Source organism: Hyla sarda, chromosome 1, assembly GCF_029499605.1.
Source record: "Hyla sarda isolate aHylSar1 chromosome 1, aHylSar1.hap1, whole genome shotgun sequence".
Taxonomy (NCBI): domain Eukaryota; kingdom Metazoa; phylum Chordata; class Amphibia; order Anura; family Hylidae; genus Hyla; species Hyla sarda.
In genome coordinates, this window is record NC_079189.1 from 502,064,465 (window position 1) to 502,088,901 (window position 24,437).

At 40.8% G+C, this 24,437-nt stretch overlaps 1 protein-coding gene across 7 annotated transcripts in view; it reads right to left on the reverse strand.

Annotated features, from left to right (window-relative positions):
- FER (FER tyrosine kinase) overlaps window positions 1–24,437 on the reverse strand; it is a 312,225-nt gene that overhangs the window by 101,684 nt on the left and 186,104 nt on the right. For all 7 annotated transcript variants that reach the window (XM_056537490.1, XM_056537495.1, XM_056537491.1 and 4 more), the window contains 2 exons: window positions 6,484–6,599; window positions 5,813–5,907 (listed from right to left, as the gene is read on the reverse strand). In XM_056537490.1, the coding sequence (XP_056393465.1) occupies window positions 5,813–5,907; window positions 6,484–6,599 (211 nt within the window). The remainder of the gene's footprint in view (window positions 1–5,812; window positions 5,908–6,483; window positions 6,600–24,437) is intronic.

Sequence of the window (24,437 nt, forward strand, 5' to 3'; positions counted from 1 at the left end):
CTCATATCACCCTCATGGAGTCTGTTTCTGACCGTTTGAGTGGACACATGCACATGTGTGGCCTGCTGGAGATAATTTTGCAGGTCTCTGGAAGTGCTCCTCCTTGCACAAAGGCAGAGGTAGCGGTCCTGCTGCTGGGTTGTTGCTCTCCTATGGCCTCCTCCACATCTCCTGATGTACTGGCCTGTCTCCTTGTAGCGACGCCATGCTATGGACACTACGCTGACAGACACCGCAAACCTTCTCGCCACAGCTCGCATTGATGTGCCATCCTGGATGAGCTGAACTACCTGAGCAACTTGTGTGGGTTGTAGACTCCGTCTCATGCTACCTCTAGAGTAAATGCACCACCAACATTCAAAAGTGACCAAAACATCAGCCAGGAAGCTTAGGAACTGAGAAGTGGTGTGTGGTCACCACCAAAAGAACAACTCCTTTATTGGGGGTTACTTGCTAATTGCCTATAATTTCCACCTGTTGTCTGTTCCATTTGCACAACAGTATGTGAAATTGATTGTCAATCAATCAGTGTTGCTTCCTGAGGGGACAGTGTGATTTCACAGAAGTGTGATTGACTTGGAGTTACATTGTGTTGTTTAAGTGTTCGCTTTATTTTTTTTGAGCAGTGTACATAAGAATTTTCTTAGCAAGGTATAGCTGCTTAAGTTTCACAATAAACAGGATAATGCAGGGTTATTAAACAGATTTAAGAGCAGACTGGCTAAATCTCTGAGGCTCTGGCATATTAAGCTCAAGTTTTCATGTGAAGGATTTGCATTTTAATTGCCATTATCCTTACGTTTCTTCCATTGTGCAAGCACTAGATTTCTGGCTTCTTAAGAATAGACTCTCCTCAGGTGATGACCTTAATGTTTTTTTTTCCTTAATGACAGCTCCTGGTATGTTACACCTGCTTATCCTCAAGCTACTGCTCAGCTGTTTATGTTTGTGGGTTTAAAGGAGTTTAGCTATAATAAGTTTCTCAAAAGGGAGGAAAGAAAAAAGTTAAAATGAGTTTTCTAACTACAGTACTTTTCATAGTGGGAAAAAAAAAAAAAAAAGGAAAAACAAACAACCCTTTAAAAAAGTCTGTCTCATCTTGCAAATCTCTTTCCATATACCCAATTAAAATATACGGCCATAACAGAAGGGTGTCCTTGGTTAAAGACCACTGTCTAAGAAGGAACACCTCTGGCAGGCCATTTCCCTCCATGTATTGCATGGACAGCTTTGTTTATTTCCGTATTTCCCCCACGAAAAAAAATCTGCAGTTTGCAAGGGTAGCCCTGGTAGCTGAATTGGCTCACATAGATTTGGACAGAAAAAGAAAAAATATATCATTTTTGGAACAAAAACTGGAATGACTAAAGCTAAGACTACCTTAGGGACCTCCTCACATCCTTTTGATGATGCTGATTAGAGATGAGCAAACTTAGTGATTCGATTCGTCACAAACTTCTCGGCTCGGCAGTTGCTGACTTTAGCCTGCATAAATTAGTTCAGCTTTCAGGTGCTCCGGTGGGCTGGAGACTCTCTCCTAGGACTGTATCCACATTTTCTAGCCCACCGGTACACCTGAAAGCTGAACTAATTTATGCAGGCTAAAGTCAGCAACCGCCGAGCCGAGAAGTTTGTGACGAATTGAATTACTGTAAGTTCGCTCATCTCTAATGCTGATTAATCAGTGAAACATGTAGGAGAGGGGTTAGTTCATGTTTAAAATCTGTACAGCCATGTATTATACTGTTGGAGTTCTGCAGCCTTCAACTGTTTTGTGTTTCAACGCTTATAGATATTACCCTATTGAGATGACATTAAAGGGGTACTCCGGTGGAAAACATTTTTTTTAAATCAACTGTGCCAGAAAGTTAAAAAGATTTGTAAATTACTTCTATTAAAAATCTTTACCAGTACTTTTAAGCAGCTCTATGCTACAGAGGAAATTCTTTTCTTTTTTAATTTATTTTGTCTTGTCCACAGTGCTCTCTGCTGACACCTGATGCCTGTATCAGGAAATGTCCAGAGCAGGAGAAAATCCCCATTGCAACCTGTGATGCTCTGGACAGTCCCATGCACGTGTATGGGACTTCAAGTAGCTTACTCCACAAGCTCCGCATCTCCTGGTGATTCTGTCAGTCCGGCTTGCAAGCCTCACCCCATCTCACAAAAACATGCCCACTGTTTAAGCCCCATCCTTTTATTATCTACCCTTTTTGTGCATCGGTCTGGCTTGCATATCACGTCCAGTCCCACAAAGCCATGTCCCCTTCTATTTTCAGCTTACAATATCTTCATCACGAATCAGTCCCACAAGAGGACGGGACAAGAGGACGGGACAAGAGGACGGGACAAGAGGACGGGACAAGAGGACGGGACAAGAGGACGGGACAAGAGGACGGGACAAGAGGACGGGACAAGAGGACGGGACAAGAGGACGGGACAAGAGGACGGGACAAGAGGACGGGACAAGAGGACGGGACAAGAGGACGGGACAAGAGGACGGGACAAGAGGACGGGACAAGAGGACGGGACAAGAGGACGGGACAAGAGGACGGGACAAGAGGACGGGACAAGAGGACGGGACAAGAGGACGGGACAAGAGGACGGGACAAGAGGACGGGACAAGAGAACAATATATGAGGATGGGATATGAAGTTAAAAGCTTCCTCTGTTGTTAATTTTCCTCCCCAACAAGGATTACGAAGGAAAAACCAGGCAACGCCGGGTACTCAGCTAGCAATAATAATAATAATAATAATAATAATAATAAGTGTCCAATAACTTATTTGTCTGGGACCTTTAAAAAAAAAAAGTCTTTCATTCTTATACATCATGAGAAAAAAAAATGGCAACCTTAATATCTATAGAATACTAAATGAATTTGCCTATTCTGTGCTGATTTTTAAAAGCAAATGCAAAATGTGACAGAAAATATGCTTTTCTTATGATAAGTCATAGCTGTTGTAATAAAATACAATTTTGTTGTACTAAAATAATTCCATAGACGTATATAAACTCAGTTCATGTTGTTTAAAATATTGTTGTACAGTAACAATTTCTCTTAAAAAATTAAGACAGTTCAGGTTACACATTCAATGTTTTGCCTGACCAAACAGCAGGTTTCTGCATAGATTTTAGATATTAAATATTGTTTTGTACTGAAACTATTCATAAAATCTCTCAAAGTTCTAATTAATTTGCAGGGGGAAAAAAAAGCATAAAACAGTCATTAAAATCCATACCACACAGCATTATAAAATCTTTTCTCAGCTCCACGGTTTCCAATTATTTTGTATTTAGTTACTCTGTGTTTTCATGTACTGCAAGATGAAAGTCATAAGAAGCAAGAAAGCATCTTACAGACTCAATTTCCCACAAATGACTTTTACAACAGAATGTTCTCATCTTTTTAGTATTGATTTATTGGGTTTTTAGCTTTATAGTTGGCTGAAATAGTATATGGCACTACGCAAGATTCCGTCTCCATGCATCCAGGAAAGAGATGACAACGCTTCTCTCTGCTTGTTCCAGCACCCAGTCCCCAACCAACCGAGATTTATGACATGTCAAAAGTTGTTTATTATTTATCTATTTCAATGATAGTATCATTTTAAGCTTATTAAAGTATTTTCTTTATTTTTATGTAATAAATATGGATTCACATTTTCACTCTATGATTTATCTTTTTTTTTTTTTTTTTTTTTTTTTTAGCAGCCATACTCGACCTTTTTTATTTTGGTAAATAACATGTTCTATTAAGAGTCCTATATTGAGAAAGGAGGGAGAATTAGTATAACTGTTTATTATGCTATATTGATTACATACATCCTTTTTTACAGCAAGAATGAATCATTCCATAAAAATAAAAAAAATAAAAAGATTGTGGTGTCAGTGAATCAAAGCTTGATCAAAGTTTTTTTATTCCCATAAAAATATGTTCAAAATAGAAAAGTAGTGATTTTATTTGCCAATATTCCAGAAGCAAGCAATATTTTAATTCAACATTTAATTGTTACTCAAACTAGAAAAAGATCCTTATGTTGATCATATTGTTATATACTCTGGATATATTTGTTCACTTTGTGTGACTTCAAAAATTATAAAGTACAGCAGGAAAAAAAGTAAGAGACCAAGCACTATAGTTTTTCACTTAGTTACTTTATGGTTCCTGTAAAAACTATTTCATAAATAACATTCTGAGGCCAAATTCTATAGAGGTATAGTGACATTACTGAAATGTAGCGTATCATCTCAGGGGCAATGTGCAATGTACTATTATTACAACTGTGTAATCTGCCAGCAGGTTCTAAACCCCAGTAAGAGACAAATTAAAGGAGATAAATCTAGTTTTGCAGGATTAATGTGTGTTCGGCGTCTAGATAAGTGGGCAGCTCAAACTATTCCATCCTCATTTGTTGTGGGATATTAGGCACTAAATGAAACATTAGAACCAAACCACACTGGACTGATGCATTAGAACTGCAACTCGAAAATGTGCTTATATATTCTCTGTGATGAAAGTATCCTGCTAAGTACGAAAGATACAAAACACGGCCATCAGCAAACTGATTCATGTACACAGGAGACACAATAAAGTAAAAAAAAATAAAAAAAATGCAAAAAAAATGATGCTTATGGGTGAATTTACATGTGGTGAATTTGTTGCATTCATTTATCTGAATATGGCTTGAGTACATCTATGTGCCTGCAGCCAAAATAGTCTCATGTAGATAAACGGAACACATTTTTAGTCGCTCAAATTTTTGCAGAAAAATCTGCCAGTGAATATCCCCACTTCACATGTCCAAAAACTCAATTCTGAATTTCAACATTTGGATATACATGTTATATGGTAGTAAGAATTACATTTTGGACACACATCATTATACAAAGAGTTAAAGGAGCATGATTAAAGAATGTTGGGGGAGGTTATCAAAATCTGTGCAAGAGAAAAGTTGACCAGCTGTCCACAGCAACCAATCAGATTGCTTCATTAATATTTCAGAGGCCTTTTCAAAAATGAAAGCAGAAATCTGATTGGTTGCTATGGCCAGCTGGTCAACCTTTTCTCTGCACAGGTTTTGATGGATCCTTTGTTATGTTTAAATGAAATGTAATCTTGTAGTTTTTGCCCTGACTACAGAAGCTTCACAACAGGCTGACACTCACATGTACAAATGTACACAGGGCCGGTCCCAGTACCAAATTACCAAGAGCAAACTTCAGGCGGATTCCGCATAAAGCAGTCTCCTCCGGAATCGGTGCTTAATGTCCATTGCAATCTGCAACACAGTCAGTAAGCACCGTCCCATTCACTATAGCGTAGTGCCGGACTTCTCCAGTGGATTTCGATGGAAGATTAAACATGTTCATCCAGAAATTCCGTAATGCTAACAGGCCTATAGTAGTCATCCCATTGGAGGAGATTTATTAAACATTATGCAGGTCTTGTAACCAATAACTTCTCAGCTTTCAGTTTAAAAAAAGCCTCAGAAAAGTGAAAGCTGGAATCTGAAGGTTCAAAGGTAACAAAGGATCCCCCACTGACAATAAGTTATAAGGACAGCTTTCCTCTCTCTACTTATTACAAAGACCAATGCACTTGTCCCTTTGTCTAGCTACAATGATATCCACCCCTGCCACTCCGCAAATGAATCATATAAAATCACCATTCCATACATTTATTGAAAGTAAAACATGTACTATATAAAGTAATCTATAAAGCCAAATGACTGAATCAAATAAGTGGTAGGTATTATACAAAGCATGAGCAAACGTCAAAAAACATATAAAGTTGTGTAGAAGAGCTTACCGGGTACAAGTTCCATGACAATATATATAGGTTGCCGTTGTGTGCAGACTCCAATAAGCTTTACAATATTGACATGATCATACTGCTTCAATATTCTGCACAAACAAGGCAAACAAAGTCATTAAAAGCAAAAATAAAAATAAAAAAAAACACTTTCAATAATATCCACAGCAATTATTTCTGCCCCAAAATTCCACAGTGGAAAATCTGCATTGTATGGAACATATTTGAACTCTGCAGATGGAGATTACATTGTGGATTTGTTTTCCACTGCAAAGTCCACAACACTTAATATATTGAAAATTTTGACTTTTCCATTTAATGCACAACTCCACTTGAATATGAACCCTGAGCACACTAGTCATTTTTCTAAATTATCTTTGTTAACAATTCGGCTTCTAAATAGCTCAATGAAACACCTTTCTCCCCACAGCTCATATCTGAGCAAAGACGCAATATTAAAGCAACTGAAATGATTGTAATTTAGCGCTATCTGTACTCAGAGTGCAGATGGCCCAGTACTAAACAGCAAGTCTGGGTGAAACGGCTCTTTAATTTGGCTTCCACATTACTAGAGCACATGATGAAAGACCTCATAGCAGTGCATTTCATGATCATTATAATGCACCCTAGCAGTATAAATATCCACTTCTGTTGCAGTCATTACCCACCTGGCTTCAGATAAAAATTTGATTTTCAATTCCTGGGGAAGATCTTCCTTACATGTTTTCACAGCAACCGGTGTTTTATCTTTTAATGTTCCCTTGTAAACTTCACCAAAATTGCCCTGTAATAGAAAAATAAAAACATAGTCAGGTTAATTACAAAGTAGGAAGAAAAGTAGGAAGAAACAAAAGAAGTAGGAATATTAATAGGATGGACTTTTTTGTTCTCCTGGGTTGCTATATCTGAGCAGGCATTGAGAATTATTTATAAAAATGACTAGCAATTTAGGCGATTTATTCGCTCAAACATGAAAGAGTCTATTTGGTATTCTTCCATAACCCATAGTTTTCAGTTGCAAAAAGGTGTCAAACCAAAGCAGGACATATCAAAGAAAGACTAAATAAAATGCATGATATACATAATATAATGAGTACAGGTTTTACTGTAAGAAGCTCCACTATGGCCAAAAATAGCTTTAATATACATGGAGGCTGGGAGATGAAAAATACCGGTATATAAAAATAAGAGTTAATACAATAACATTGAGTGCTTGTAAAAAGAAAAATATTAAATGGGTACTCCACTGGAAAACATTTTTTATTTTTAAATCAACTGGTGCCAGAAAGATAAACAGATTTGTAAATTATTTCTATTAAAAAAAATCTTAATCCTTTCAGTAATTATCAGCTTCTTTTTGAATTTCCTTTCTGTCTGACCGCAGTGCTCTCTGCTGACACTGTCTAGAGTAGGAGCAAATTCCCATAGAAAACCTATCCTGCTCTGGACAGTCCCTGACATGGACAGAGGTGTCAGCAGAGAGCACTGTGGTCAGACAGAAGGGAAAAAAGAAAAGAACTTCCTGTGGAGCATACAGCAGCTGATAAGTACTGGAAGGATTAAGATTCTTTAATAGAAGAAATTTACAAATCTGTTTAATTTTCGGGCACCAGTTATTTTAAAAAAAAAAAATTTCCAGAAGAGTACCCCTTTAGGGACTAAGCCTATTTTCAGCTTAAGGACTCGTTTTTCGTTTTTGCATTTTTAGTTTTTTCCTCCTTCCCTACTAAAAATCATAACACTTTCAATTACTACAGACCCATAAGAGGCCTTGTTTTTTGTGCCAACAATATTACTTTGTAATGACATCACCTATTTTATAATATAACCTGAGGCGAAACAAAAAAAAAAAATTATTTGTGGGGTGAAACAAAAAAGAAACACCATTTTGTAAATTTTGGGGGCTCCCTTTCTTTCTTTATTCTGTAGGTCCATATGGTTACAAGGATACCCAATTTATAAAGGTTTCATTTTATTTTATTTTAATACTGTATTTATTGGCGTATAACACGCACTGGTGTATAACACGCACCCCCATTTTAATAGAGAAATGTAAGTAAAAAAAAAAAAATACATATAAGATAAATGACAGACTAAATGCCATATCATCCCTCTAACTTTGATTTTGCCTGAACTTCAGTTTGGTCCCCCCTTCCAGTGCCACATCATTCCTCCCCTTTTATCAGCCCCTGTGCCACATTTACACCCCCCCCCCCCCCTTATCCTCTCATCATTCCACCACTGTCTCATCATTCCACCACTGTCTCATCATGGCCCCCCTGTCTCATCATGGCCCCCCTGTCTCATCATGGCCCCCCTGTCTCATCATGGCCCCACTGTCTCATCATGGCCCCACTGTATCATCATGGCCCCCCTTCTCATCATGGCCCCCCTTCTCATCATGGCCCCCCTTCTCATCATGCCCTTCCCCTCCCCCCCCCCCCCCGTTTTTGATATATATATATATATATATATATATATATATTATATATATTTTTTTTTTCCCCCATCTTCCTTACCTAGCCGCGCTCGGCAGGCCAGAACCGGTGTCGGGTCTTGCGGGCTGTGGTCAGTGAAGCAGGATGAGTGACGCTGCACAGCGTCTGGGACGTCACTCATCATTCGCTGCAGCCGCCGCTGGTCAGTGTGGCCGCAGGAACCGCAGCCATTAGAATAGTCACAGCGGCAGCACCATTGAATGAGTCACGTACCCGATTGCTAGCTCCGCTGCACAATCAGGGACGTCACTCATTCAATGGTGCTGCGGCTGTTACTATTCTAATGGCTGCGGTTGCAGAGACCACACTGACCAGCGGCAGCTGCAGCGAATGATGAGTGACGTCCCAGACGCTGTGCAGCCGGCAGAGGACGTCACTCATCATGCTTCTCTGACCGCAGCTGGCAAGACCAGACACCGGACCTGGCCTGCCGAGCGCGGCTAGGTAAGGAAGGTAAAAAAATAAAAATACAATACAATAAAAAGCAGGGGGGGGAAGGGGAGGAAAATTTGTAAAAAACAAAGCAGGAGCCACGCGCTGGTCACTGATTTAAAGTGGCCGCGGCCAGGCTGCTAATCCTTAACAAGCAGACGCTGCTGTGGCCACTTTAAACCAGTCACAAAAAGATTTATCGGCGTTTAACATGCAGGCAGACTTTTTGCCTTGAAATTAAGTTTTAAAAGTGCGTGTTATACGCCGATAAATACGGTACTTAAAAAAATTATAAACTATATGCACCAAAATTAGTATGTTTAAAATTGGCATCTTTTGACCCCTCTACCTTTTTAATTTTTCCGTGTACGAGGCGGTATGAGGGCTCATTCTTTTGCGCCATAATCTGTAGTTTTTATCCGGAAAATTTTTGTTTTGATGGGACTTTTTCATTGCGTTTTATCAATATTTTTATGGTATATAAAGTGACAAAAAATGCACAATTTAGGACTTTGGTATGGTATCGACCGTGCAGTTTAGCGAACATTATATTTTAATAGTTCAGACATTTAGGCATGCGGCAGTACCACATGATTATTTTAATGCTTATTACATTTTATTTAAAAAATGGGAAAAGGGGGGTGATTTTAACTTTTAATAAGGAATGGGTTAATGAACTTTTATTACATTTTTTTTACACTTTTTTTGTTTTGTTGCTACAACATGCAATCTTCTGATTGAATACACTGTTCAATGCTATGCCATTGCATAGCATTGATCAGTGTAATGTCACTCTATTGCTCTAGCCTGCTGGCATATAGCAATAGATCGCCAATTGGACAACTAAGAGGCAGGTGAGGATCCACCCGTCGTCCGGTAAGCTGATCGGGACATCACGATTTTGTCGCGATAGTCTCGATCAGCTCTTCTGAGCTGCCGGGATTCTTTTACTTTCATTTTAGATGCCGCGATCAACTTTGATCTCTTCGTCTAAAGGGTTAATGCAGGGCATTGGCCCGATCGGCCATGCCCGGCATTAGATGTGGGTCCTGGGTGCCCGTAGCAACCGACACCCACAGGGTTTAAACCCATTCTCCACCGGTGAGAACGGTTTAAACCTGTTATACTGGACCTCCCTGAGTCCTTAAGGATCGGGGATGCAGGGCGTATGCATACACCCTGCATCCCCAAGAGGTAAAAGATGTATTAAGAAATCAATCCACTGAAAGGAATATCCAGAAGTTTAAAATTCATTAGTGGGAATAATCAGAAGTAGAATATGAAAAATATGAATTGGGTGGCTGCACACCAATATAAATACGTTGAGTCTAGACCGAGGTACTGAGTTGCATTATACCCAAAAGAGCAAAAAAGTTAATAAGCAAAACTGAGGGAATTCAGACCTCAAGGTGTAAACTTATTACTTATTAAAATGTAACCTTCCAATTATGGAAATGCAGAGAAAGAAGATGTAGCTGGTATAAATAAAATATGTGATTTATTCAATAAATATCAATAATATACACTGTAGCCCTTGCTACAGATCCAGTAATATTAGTTAAAATAACATTAAAACATGGTATCAATCCCAGTATTTGTAATACTCATTACAGCAATCAAATTTTCACAGAATGCCACCTTTGTATTGTGTCTCAGTTATAGATCCTTATAGACACATATGATTAGATCAAATGATGTAGCCTATGCAAAAAAAAATCCCCAAAATAATCCTTTGTGCCAGTAATTAAACTAAGCGCTGTGAGCTCTGGATGATGCAAAAGTTATAGTATAATTGCACACTGTCCCGTTATTGGGACGTGCCCTTTAGCGGAGGGTATGCAATACAGGTAGGCACAGGCTGCTCCCGACATTATGCACAAAGTACCTGTTTCCAGATGCAGATCGTCACCAGAGGTGTCCTTACGGAGTGCTGGCTCCACGAACTGCGGAGGAATGCTGACTTCTCCTGCTGAATCACTGAATGACTTCTGCAGAGCCTCTGGATGTGGCAGATTTTTTATGTAATTTTTATTTTATTTAATTTGAATTTATTAAAATTTTTTGATTACCCATTCTGGTGAGCATCGACATGGCGGTCCGCCGCCCTGCGAGATACCCCCTGTTCCAGCCCCTGTCTCTCAGCACCCCCCCCCCCCTGGACTATGAAAGTGCAAATGTTTCATTTAATCAGTAACGGTTCATTGTTATCACTCCAAGCCATTGGATTCTTGTGATAATTCCACAGATAATATGACATAGACAACCATAGGGCCTCAGTCTTGAAAAGATTACATTGATTTTTTTAAATTTAAAATTAAGATTTATATTAGATTCCCAAGTTTAATGTCCCGGTACTTACTTTGAACTAATACTGAATGACCACAAAACCCAATCTGTCATTGTGCCACCATGTGACTCCTTGTTAGATTTTGTCCTTTGCAACCACACGTCGGGGCCCGGGACATTAAGACTTGGGAGTGTAATCTTAAATTTCAAAATCTTCTATTTCTATTTTAAAATTCATCTTTTAATCTTAGGGATTGTGAAGCCCTATTGTCTACTCATGCTGCTACCACCTCCAGGCTGTGTCATTGTGCCACCATATGGACTCCTTGTGCTGTTGGCACCTTAAAATTAACTTTAAAAATTTTTATATATCTAAAATCTTTAATTTAAAATGTCAAAAAAATCTTTAATCTTTTCTTTCGTGAGGCCCTATGGACTTGTCAGGCTGTTGCCACCTCCAGACTGGGTCGTTCTACCACTATATGGTCACCTTGTGCTGACGCCAATTCCAGGCTGTGTCATTCTGCCAGATTATGGTCTCCTCATGCTGCTGCCACCTCTAGGCAGAGGCAGAGTGACCCAGTCTGGCGGTGGCAACAGCCTGACAAGACCATAGGGCCTTACAATAGAGAAGATTAAAGATATTTTTGAAATTTTAAATTAAAGATTTTAGATATATTAAAATTTTAAAAGTTTAAATTAAGGTGCCAACAGCATAATGAGACCATATGGTGGCACAATGACACAGCCTGGAGCTGGCGGCAGCATGAGTAGACAATAGGGCTTCACAATCCCAAAGATTAAAAGATGAATTTTAAAATTGAAATTGAAGATTAATGGTAGCTAGTGCTACCATAAAATATTTTTAGGTAATGTCCCAGGCCCAGCAGCATCAGTAAACCATATAGTGGATGAATGGCACAGCCTGGATCTGGCGGCAGCATGAGTAGACAACAGGGCTTCACAATCCCTAAGATTAAAAGATGAATTTTAAAATTGAAATTTATTTAGATTGCACTCCCAAGTTTTAATGTCCCGGGCCCCAGCGTGTGGTTACAAAGGACAAAATCTAACAAGGAGTCACATGTCACATGGCGGCACAATGACAGAGCCTGGAGGTGGAATCAGTATGAGGAGACCATATAGTGGCTGCATGACCGCCTGAAGTTTCTGGCAGTTTTCGTGGAGTAAGCCATGCTCGGATTTCTTTACGAATGACTTTTAGCAGTTCCTACCCTGAGTGACTCTGTTTGCCAAGGCAAACCATGTGAAAGACAGTGTGTCATCGCTGTGCCCTGCACACATGGTATGCTGAAGGGGCACTGAGACTTGTCTGGGCAGTGCAGGCTGAGGACACGGTGGAGGATGAGGAGGCGGAGTCGCACACTGTCACAAGACCAACGGCCTGAGAGTATGGAGAACGAAGCTGCGTGACCTGTTTAAGTTGGTTTTGTGGCTGTGCAGGAACCACATTCACCCAGTGAGCCATAAAGGACATGCATTGTCCCTGACCATAGTTACAGCTCCAGATGTCAGCGCTTCTGTGCACTTTGGTACACACTGACAGGCTCAAGGACTGGCCCACAAAATTGTGCAGGGCTGGTACTGCCTTCTTCACAAAGAATTGACAGCTTGGCAGAAGCCATCAATTCTCTGAAAGGTGCAGAGTCCACCACTTGAAAAGGGGGGGACTGCAGCACCAGCAGCTTAGACAGGAGCACATTCAGCTTCTGCGCTGTTGGATGAGTGGGCGCATACTGTTGTCTCTTGGACATGGCTTTACCAATGGATTGTTGGCGGAATATATGACTAAAAGTGGGAGGAGAAGGAGCATCTGGAGCGACAGAAGGAGGGTATGACACACAGCTACCTTCAGCTGAGGTGGTGTAGCCTTGCCTGACTGAAAGAGGGAGCGGGGTGCCACTGGGTGATGCAGCAGGCTGGACCACTACATCGGAGCCACGGTTCTCCGATGCAATTTATGGTGGCAAGCATATGTTGAAACAGAACATTGGGACTCTGGCCAAGCTTCACCTTCTGCCGACATATCTTGCATGTGGCTATGTTAATCTCCTCCGGATGCTTGATGTAAAACTGCCGAGTAGCTGATTTTCCCACCAACAGTCCGCACTAATTGACTGCTACTGCCGCCGTCTCCAGGAACCCCTGTTCCACTACCTACTGTGAAGGTAGGCTGCTGCGAAGCAGGTGGTCTCCCCTGGGCACATTTGGTGCCAGAATTTCCACTTCTGCCCCCATGCTGACTGCCAACCATGCTCCCAGCTCACTGGCTCAGCTGCTGCCTCATGGGCAACCTGCAACTCTCTTGTCCTGATGATGATGAAGCCACTTCTGCACCCGGCTCCCAAGAGTGATCAGCTTCATCATCATCGAGTTGTGTCTGCACGTCACTGATGTCCTCCTCAGGTTCCTCAACAGTGTCTGCTTCAGGACCCTGAATGCTGGCAACACCACCTCAAACATCACTCTCCTCCTTACTACTTGCCCGCCTAGCGGAGGAAGCGTCGGATGTCTCATCTTCTTGGCTGGGCAGTAGCTGCTGACTGTACTCTATTAGATCGTCCTCACTGAATAGTGGAGATGAACCCACAGTACCCACAGATACTTTTTTAGGGGTGGGAAAAGCATAGGACAGAAGCAATGGGAGGACAGGGACTGCTCCCGGGCCATGCCAACTGTGGGTTGTGTCTAAGGAACCCACCAACTGTTGATTGGGGGGTATCAGATGTCACTTGTGATTAAGTGGATGACCGTGTTAACCAATCGATGAGGACAAATGGGTTGCTGGTCGAGACACAACCGCTAGCTGATACCGGGAGCTCAGGCCTCTCACTGTGACTCCTGCTGCCACTAGCCCCTAGTCTGCTGTGACCTCTGCCTGATGAATTTAGGCCTCTGCCACTCCTCTGTGCATGTCCTGGCACTTCTCTGCCTGACATACTTATTGCGTATATGAGGGGAGTACAATACGCTTCACTATGCTTAAAACAGTATTTGTCTATAACACCAGCTGGTGAGTACTTTTGCCTGGGCTTTCGCAGTATCTAGGCCCTTGACAGATTAAAAAGCACAAAATAGTACACTACTTAGATGTATGTATGTATGTGGTATGCACTTATGAGGGCAGAAAAATGTGCTACAGTAGGCTTAAAAAATCTTATTTTTGCACAATACCAGCAGTACACAACAGTGCTGGAGCACACAAAAGCTGTGTACTAAACCCAAAATTGCACTCTGTCAATGTCTATTAGGATTGGACTGCTGGGTATTATACCGTCTACAGACTAGTATAACCAGCAGATTATTTGTTGTGGAACAAAGACACAGAATTGCGCTGAAAAATTATTCCTGCCTCCTCTGCTAAGGTTTATGAAGTTGAGGCAGCTTGTTAAAATGTATGAGGCAACACACAGCTCTCTGCCCCTCTCTGTAACACAATGCTGAAGAAAGTGACTGGGAGGTTAATGGATGCAGTAAAAATCCTTTTCAGTGGAAAAAAGCACTGCTCTCTGTCCACCAGAATGCTGATGTGACTAGGAGGTAAAACACTGCTGGAAAAAGCTTTTCTGTGTAACACACACACAGGCTGCCCATCATATCTCTATGCAGTGTAATGAATGAAGTGACTGGCCACAATATGGCTGCCGATTATATAGGGCTGTGACATCACAAGGGTGACTGGCTGCTGATAGGCTGCATCCTGCATGTGATTCAGGGTCATCCTGCATACCCGCCTTGCCTTCCCAGAGTTCCTTGCCCCATGTCCTCACACGTGGATCTGCCATTTTAGGTGCCCTGGAGCATGGACCGCACGAAATGGAGTTTAATTAAGCGATTTGTGCAATAGAATCACGGCAGTATTCACATTGGTTGCTAATCGAATTTTTCATGAAATTCGTAACAAATTTGGATTTGTCAGCTTTGATTCGCTCATCTCTAGACTACGTCATTGGATCCAATCATATGTGTAGTGAGGAACCATCCACGGGGCTAACTCTGTGATCGTCCTGGTCACGGGACACGTTTCCTCACAATAACTCGCCAGACAACAGTTCAGCATACAAGCCTGGCACCTCACCAGCTTTATTTACACAGGTTGCAGGTAAAACAAAACATAAAACAGGAACAAAATAAAGTCCTAGACCGTCTGGTCACTGACTACAACTCTCAGCATGCCCTGTCTACTAAGTTAAAACATGTGCCACCTGCAACCTGATTACTCACAGTTTACACTGTCACTCTAACAGCTCCTGCTGTGTGCTTCCAACAGGGCCTCCTTACAGCGACCTGCTGTTTCCAAGGGAGAGCCCAGATCAGACTGAGCCTCTTCCTTTTCAACACCTCCCCTTTCTGCTGCCTGATTACTTAGGCCCCAGGTGAGGGATTCTTCAGAGTGAGTCCAGAAAATGCACCGTTTCCTTGCCCCTTTATCACAGTGTCTATAAGAATCTATAACTGAGACACAATACAAAGGTGGTATACTGTGAAAAATTTATTGCTGTAATGATTATTACAAATACCGGACTTGATACCATTAGGGGGGACATGTGGGGGCCAGGGCTAAGGCTAGGTAAGCAGTTCATGTTTGGGTAATATCCTTATTTCTTTAGTTTTCTATACAATTCATACTGCACTGTATGGCAAACCAAATGTGAGAGATAATTCCAATTCCCAATCATATCATACTATGAATCAAGTGTGTGCCGTTAAATATTTAATGTGCCTTTTCCCAATATAGGAATTTAAGGCAAATTTAATGTAGGAACTAAATCATGAAGTACAGAATAGATAGGAGTTGGCTTAAGCCACAAATGATAAAGTTTCTTAATTTCAGACTTGCCCTAAGCTAATGTCTATTTTAATGTCACCAAACAAAAATTGTGTTAAAACTGATTCTAATTCAATACAAGATGTACATTCCTGACACTGGAAAAACTCTAAATACTATGAAGCAGCCTGTGGTCTCTGACAATCTCTTTTGATGCAATGTCATTTGTAAAATCATCAACATTTACATATCTAAAGATCATGCATTTGTTATTGTCATCAGTTCTGTCCACCTGGTACGGAATGTTTAGAACTGGAAGGGTCACAGATCACGAACCACTCCTGTGGGACAGAGCAGGCACACAGTGAATGCTCTATAATACCAGAGCTGTGTACGCTTTCTATATTAGAGTCTTTTAGTAGAGGCTGATGCTGCTAGTTACATATACACAGCCATCAAAGTGAGCATCCTGAGGGAATGCAGCAGAGGAGTACATGAAAATGTACGTACCTAGCTGGGTTAGTGGTCTGGTGAAGGCTCACTGCGACAAGTGAAAGAGGAGAGGGGAAGAACAAGCCTTGCTATGACAACAAGGAAGCTAGGGCTAGGGAACAACTACTGTCAAAATTTAAAGAAAAAAAGAGAAAAAAAATAATTTCATCAACTGTTTACCCTGCCACTCCAGTCTAATGGCCACACACAGGCCCTCATTTACTAAGCGTGTCGGGTTTATCTCTGAGTGTTTCTTCATTTACTCAGTGTATTTTTCTCCCTGATTTACTAATGTGTCGCACGGTAAAAAAAATTGTGTCGAACGGGTTGAAAATTGTGTCACAGGGTAATTTGTATATATGCCCCCCACACAGCGCAGTCACATGCCCCCCGCAGCGCATGTAGATTCATATTATATATGCCCCGCACAGCGCATCTATATACATATGCCTCTCAAGCGTTATTAATGACTAGCTATCACTGTGCGCACTGACGAATGACGTCCCCAACGCACGTTGTGATGTCACAGTCAGTGCGCACAGTGACAGCGCACAGCAACAGCGCCAAAGCCAGAATAATTGCGGACCTCGGCAACAGGTAATTATAACACCGGGGATGGGGGAGGTGATGGGGCAGCTCTGGTGTTTGCTGAGGATTGTGTATAGAAGCGAAGTGGGGAGTAGATATACCTGGAGAGTGTATAGAAGCGAAGTGGGGACCAGATATGTCTGGTCCCCACTTCGCTTCTATATACATATGCCTCTGAAGTGCTATCATTGACAAGCACAGTGGTCTCCAACCTGCGGACCTCCAGATGTTTCAAAACTACAACTTCCAGAATGTCCGGACAGCCAACGGCAAGTTGGAGACCACTGAATTAGTCATTAATAGCGCTTTAGAGGCATATGTATATAGATGAGCTGTGCGGGGCATATATAATATTTATCTACATGCGCTGCGGGGGGTATATAATAGCGCTATGCGGGGGGTATATATATATGTGTACACATGCGCTGCGGGGGGTATATAACAGTGCTGTGCGGGGGGTATATATATATATATATGTATATACACATGGGCTGCAGCGAGGGACAAGACATATGGCGAAGCAGGGGGCAAGATATATAGAAGCTGTGGGGACATATACATTCCCCCCAGCGATTCTATATATCTTTCCCCACCGCAGCTCGCAGGGATCCCTGAATGGCTCCTCAGTACAGGCCATTCAAGTATCCCGGCGGGGAATTTGAAAATGAAAGTGAAACACATCGTACATCGCTGGGGAGCGGACCATGTCGCCCGCTACCTTGCTTAATAACTTTTGATCGGATCGGGTCTCAGAAGTGAGACCCGATGCGATCAACCCCTCAACCCCTGTACTACTACCCCCAACATGGAACAGACCCTGTTCCATGATGGGGGTAGGATTCACTCGGTTTTCAGTAATTTCCCGACAGCTCAGAACTGTCGGGTTTTAGTGAAGAAAAATTCACAGGTTTTCCTGTGAGTTTTTCATCATACTCCGAGTGTTTTTCTTTTTTGTCGGGAACACGCCCCTTTGTGTGATAACCCCGCCCATTTTGACGGGTTTAAAAAACACTCGGAGTGATGATACATTTTGCCGGGTTGTGCGACCAAATTTGTGTCGCATGGGCTATGCAACACAAATTTGGTCGCACAACCCGACAAAAAAAGTCGGGTTGACATTAGTAAATGAGGGCTATTGTGATCAACCACAGACCTAAGCAGTAGGCTACACATTTACAACACATCATCACTGTAGCAGTAAAGTTCATACAATATGGCACATCATTGTACAAAGACAGGCAGGGGATTCAACAGGTGAGTAACATGACATTTTATTACATATTCTACTGAAAAAATTGAGAAATCTTTTAAACCTTTAAGGCCCTTTTTTTGCACATCTGACCACTGTCACTTTAAGCATTAATAACTCTGGGATGCTTTTACTTTTCATTCTGATTCAGAGATAGTTTTTTTGTGACATATTCTACTTTATGTTAGTGGTAAATTTTGTCGCTACTTGCATTATTTCTTGGTGAAAGATTCCAAAAATTTATGAAAATGTTTAAAATATTGCTTTTATTTTTTTACTTTGAAAATCTCTGCTTGTAAGGAAAATGGACATCCCAAATAAATTATATATTGATTCACATATACAATATGTCTACTTTATGTTTGCATCATAAAGTTGACATGTTTTTACTTTTGGAAGACATCAGAGGGCTTCAAAGTTCAGCAGCAATTTTCCAATTTTTCACAAAATTTTCAAAATCTGAATTTTTCAGGGACCACTTCAGTTTTGAAGTGGATTTGAGGGGCCTTCATATAAGAAATACCCCATAAATTACCATATTATAAAAACTGCACCACTCAAACTATTCAAAATGAAATTCAGTAAGTGTATTAACCCTTTAGGTGTTTCACAGGAATAGCAGCAAAGTGAAGGAGAAAATTCTAAATCTTCTATTTTTAAAATTGGAAGTTCTTGTAGACCCAGTTTTTTTTATTTTTACAAGGGGTATAAGGAGAGAAATCACCCTAAGATTTGTAACCCAATTTCTCTCAAGTAAGGAAAAATCTCATATGTGTATGTAAAGTGCTCTGTGGGTGCACTAGAAGGCTCAGAAGGGAAGGAGCAACAATGGGATTTTGGAGAGTCAGTTTTTCTGAAAAGGTTTTTTTTTTTTTGGGGGGGGGGGGGGGGGGTATGTCACATTTAGGAAGTCCCTATGGTGCCAGAACAGGAAAACAAAAAACAAAAAACGTGGCAAACCATTTTGGAAACTACACCCCTCAAGGAACGTAACAAGGGGTCCAGTAAGTCTTAACACCGAAAAGGTGTTTGATAACTTTTCGTTAAAGGTGGATGTATAAATGAAATTTTTTTTTTCACTAAAATGGTTTTTCCCCAAATTTTACATTTTTACAAGGCGTAATAGGAGAAAATGCCCCCAAAATTTGTAACCCCATTTATTCTGAGTATGGAAATGCCCTATGTGTGGAAGTCAAGTGCTCTGCAGGCGCACTACAATGCTCCGAAGAGAAGGAGAACCATTGAGCTTTTGGAGAGAAAATTTGGTTGGAATAGAAGCCTAGGGCCTAGTGCGTTAACAAAGCCCCTCGTGGTGCCAGAACAGTGGACCCCCCACATGTGACCCCATTTTGGAAACTACTCCCCTCACAGAATTTAATAAGGGGTGCAGTGAGTATTTAGACTCCACTGGCGTTTGACAGATCTTTGGAACAGTGGGCTCTGCACCAGCAGAGCATTTTACGCCCACATATGGGGTATTTCCGTACTCAGGAGAAATTGCGTTACAAATTATAATTTTTTTTTTCCTTTTACCTCTTGTTAAAATAAAAAGTATGGGGCAACACCAGCATGTCAAGGTTTTTTTTTTTTTTTTTACACTAACAGGCTGGTGTAGACCCCAACTTTTCCTTTTCATAAAGGGTAAAAGGAGAAAGAGCCCCCCAAAATTTGTAACACAATTGCTCCAGAGTACGGAGATACCCCATATGTGGCCCTAAACTGTTTCCTTGAAATACGACAGGGCTCCGAAGTGAGAGTGCGCCATGCGCATTTGAGGACTAAATTAGGGATTGCATAGGGGTGGACATTCTATAACATCAAAACAATGGTACCGATAAAAACTACAGATGACGGCGCAAAAAATTGAGCCCTCATACCACCCCGTACACGGAAAAATATAAAAAGTTATAGGGGTCATAAAATGCCAATTTTAAACATACTTAATTTTGGTGCATGTAGTTTACAATTTCTTTTAAGTATTAAAATAAAATAAAACCTACATAAAAAGGGTATCCTTGTAACCGTATGGACCTACAGAATAAAGATAAGGTGTCATTTTTACCAAATATTGTACTGCATAGAAACGGGAGCCCCCAAAAGTCAAAAAATTGCTTTTTTTTATTTCACCCAACAAATATTATTTTTTTGGTTTTGCCGCAGGATATATTATAAAATAAGTGATCTCATTGCAAAGTACAATTGGTGACGCAAAAAACAAGCCCTTATATGGGTCTGCAGGTGCAAAATTGAAAGCATTGTGATTTTTTGAAAGGAAGGAGGAAAGTGCGAAAATGCAAAAACGAAAATTTGCTTTGAGTCCTTATGGTGAAAATAGGTCCCTAAGGGATTAAAAAGAGTTTAAGTTTGGCCGAATTTTGTTAACATGCCTAAAGTGTGACCATAAAGTTACGTTTTTCATTTTACTATTGTGTAGCTATATGCATGATGCATTTGTGCAAGTAACATGCTATAAAAATTTGGTATGTAGAGTGATCCTTTCCCTCTAGTCCCAGCAACTGTTAAAACTTGTATTGGAATTTCTGAAAGAAGGAAAACTGAAGAAAAGGGCTAAAAATATTCAATTGAATATCAAGATTAAGTGGGAAAAAGATCTTGGAACAATAGAGATGGAAGAATGGATCTGTATTTTGCATATGTCTACAATGACTTCCAAAGTAGAGAAGCATTTCATATCTTCTAACTTTATCTAAAAAAAATTCTCAAACTGACAATGATGGATCTTAGTTTGCAAACCATGCTCTAAGGATAATCATTCTGCCATTGAATAAGAGTTTTGTAATGATGTTTTACATTTTTTTTTTTACATATGTACGAAAATAAAATTAGAAATATAAATGGGTCTTCACAGCATAGTCTGATGTCAACATCAGGGCACCTCCATATCATGTAAATAATATCTGCTCCTGGGACTCACATCATGGATGATTGTCTTAGTCCTATATTATAAAAGCTACTTGGCACATATAATGATCGACATTGCACTAATCTATGATTCTCTTTGAAGGAAGAAATTAAATTAAGTTCGGAAGGGGACTCTGGAACCACTGGGAGTAAGTGGCTTTTTTTTTTTTTGCTTGTTCAGGGAGATTAGGGTGGTGGTTGAGAGGTGTTTTGGTTTATGTATTGTATCTAAGATATTATATTATGTATGGTTGTTCATATATTTAACCACTTAGGGACCCAGGGCATACATGTCCACCCTCACTCCTTTGTACTTAAGTACCCAGGGCGTACCTGTACGCCGGTGGTAATTTCGGTCCCCACCGTGCGTGGACCGGAATGTCTGCTGAAGTCATTCAGCAAGCATCCCGTGACAATGCCCACCGACGATTTGCGGCTAATTCAGTCACACGGGTCCGTGTGAATCGATGACTCGGTGTTAGACTGTGATTGGCGGTGCGCTGCTATTGGTCAGACGACAGAGGCAGAGGAGGGGCTAATGTCCCCTTCTCTGAGCAATGCTCGCCCCACAAGTTCAGTCTGCGGGCAGAGCTGTGAGAAGGAGCCAGGGACCACCCCTCTGTGAAGATCTGAGCCCCTGAGGGCTGAAGAAGTGTCCATTAGTTCAGGGTGAGTTTTGTTTGCAGGGACAGGTAGGAGTTAAAAATAAAAAGTCCCCCCCCCCCTGACCCCCTAATAAGTCCTCAAGGGTCCGCCGCAGTTTTTAAAGGGAGCCAGGCCCTATAAGGGGTTGATGGCACTGCATTTAGCCCCCCCCCACCCATTTTTATTTATTTTTTTACATATAACGGTGTGTGATTTATAATCACACACCGTTATATATAAAGTTCAAACCAAACACACACACTACACACTTCCCCGCCTCCCCACACACCCACTCCCCTTGGGTCTACTGCAGTCTACTTGGTACAGGATGCCATGTACAACTCCTTTGTATTGTCCCAGCACGCTGGCAACACAGGCACATACCTTCAGTTCAAAGAAGAAGTCCTAAAGGCCCTGATCTTTGGCGACCGGGAAAGAGCAGGCCGGAGTTCCCAAGGAACTGAAGTTATAGGTGCCAGGATCCCATAAAAAATGCAGTGTGTGTCACAAGAAGGGGATATGGAAGGACACCATCACTCAATGTGACACTGGCCTCTGCATTAAAAAAAACTGCTTCAGGGAGTATCACACTTCCATGCAGTAGTACATTTTCCCTTTTCATTTCCCATAATTTGACCCCAATGTACCAAGTCCATAGTACATTCAAAGTTCTAACCCCATAAACCACTAAATTGCCCCAAAATTTTTTAAGGGATTTTATTATGTTGCCTCACATGCGCAGCGCTGAGCGGTGTGCGCATTTGAGGCAACAGGTTAGGGTTGGCCACACACATCACATTCCCAGAATGATGATTAAGAGCATAGCGTTTGGGGTGGGCATATGTTTGGCTATGCCCTGGGTCATCATTTTGGGAACACAACCTGTTTTATCTTTTTAGTCCCACTGTACCCCATTTTAGTAATTTACCCCATGTAACGCTCCTTGAGGAGGGGTCCCACTGTTCTGGCTCCATAGGCAGCTACAGTGGGGATCAAAAGTTTGGGCACCCCAGGTAAAAAATGTGTATCAATGTGCATAAAGAAGCCAAGGAAAGATGGAAATAATATCTAACTTTTGTTGACATATTATAAGAATGTCTCATCTGTAATTTGATGCCTTTTGTAGATTTTTCCATTTCATTTACACATTCAAAATAACAGAAAACAAAAAAATGGTGTCTGCAAAAGTTTGGGCACCCTGTAGAGTTAATATCTTGTACTGACCCCTTTGGCAAGTATCACAGCTTGTAAACAATTCTTTTTCTTGTAGCCAAGAGTCTTTCAATTCTTGTTTAACCCCTTAAGGACCAGGCCATTTTACACCTTAAGGACCAGAGCGTTTTTTGCAATTCTGACCACTGTCACTTTAAACATTAATAACTCTGGAATGCTTTTAGTTATCATTCTGATTCCGAGATTGTTTTTTCGAGACATATTCTACTTAAACTTAGTGGTAAAATTTTATGGTAACTTGCATCCTTTCTTGGTGAAAAATCCCCAAATTTGATGAAAAAAATGAAAATTTTGCATTTTTTCTAATTTTGAAGCTCTCTGCTTGTAAGGAAAATGGATATTCAAAATAAATACATTTTGGGTTCATATATACAATATGTCCACTTTATGTTTGCATCATAAAATTTATGAGTTTTTACTTTTGGAAGACACCAGAGGGCTTCAAAGTTCAGCAACAAATTTTGAAATTTTTCACAAAATTTTCAAACTCGCTATTTTTCATGGACCAGTTCAGGTTTGAAGTGGATTTGAAGGGTCTTCATATTAGAAATACACCATAAAAGACCCCATTATAAAAACTACACCCCCCAAAGTATTCAAAATGATATTCAATAAGTGTATTAACCCTTTAAGTGTTTCACAGGAATAGCAGCAATGTAAAGGAGAAAATTTACAATCTTCATTTTTTACACTCGCATGTTCTTGTAGACCCAATTTTTGAATTTTTGCAAGGGGTAAAAAGGAGAAAATTTGTACTTGTATTTGAAACCCAATTTCTGTCGAGTAAGCACATACCTCATATGTCTATGTAAAGTGTTCGGCGGGCGCAGTAGAGGGCTCAGAAGGGAAGGAGCGACAAATGGTTTTTGGGGGGCATGTCACCTTTAGGAAACCCCTATGGTGCCAGGACAGCAAAAAAAAAAAAAAAACACATGGCATACCATTTTGGAAACTAGACCCCTTGGGGAACGTAACAAAAGGTAAAGGTGATTCACGACTTTTGCATATGTAAAATGCTTGATTTCCCAAAAATTTTACATTTTTAAAAAGGATAATAGCAGAAAATACTATTTCTCCCAATTCAGAAAACACCCCATATGGGGATGAAAAGTGCTCTGCTGGCGCACTACAGGTCTCATAAGAGAAGGAGTCACATTTGTCTTTTTGAAAGCAAATTTAGCTCTGGGGGCATGCCGCATTTAGGAAGCCCCTATGGTGCCAGAACTGCAAAAAAAAAAAAAAAAAAACACATGGCATACCATTTTAGAAAGTAGACCCCTCGGGGAACGTACCGTATATACTCGAGTATAAGCCGACCCGAGTATAAGCCGAGGCCCCTAATTTCAACCCAAAATCCCAGGAAACGTTATTGACTCGAGTATAAGCCTAGGGTGGGAAATACATCATCCCCCCCTGTCATCATCCAGACCCCTGTCATTAACATCCTCATCATCATCACCGCCTGTCATCATCCAGACCCTCATCATC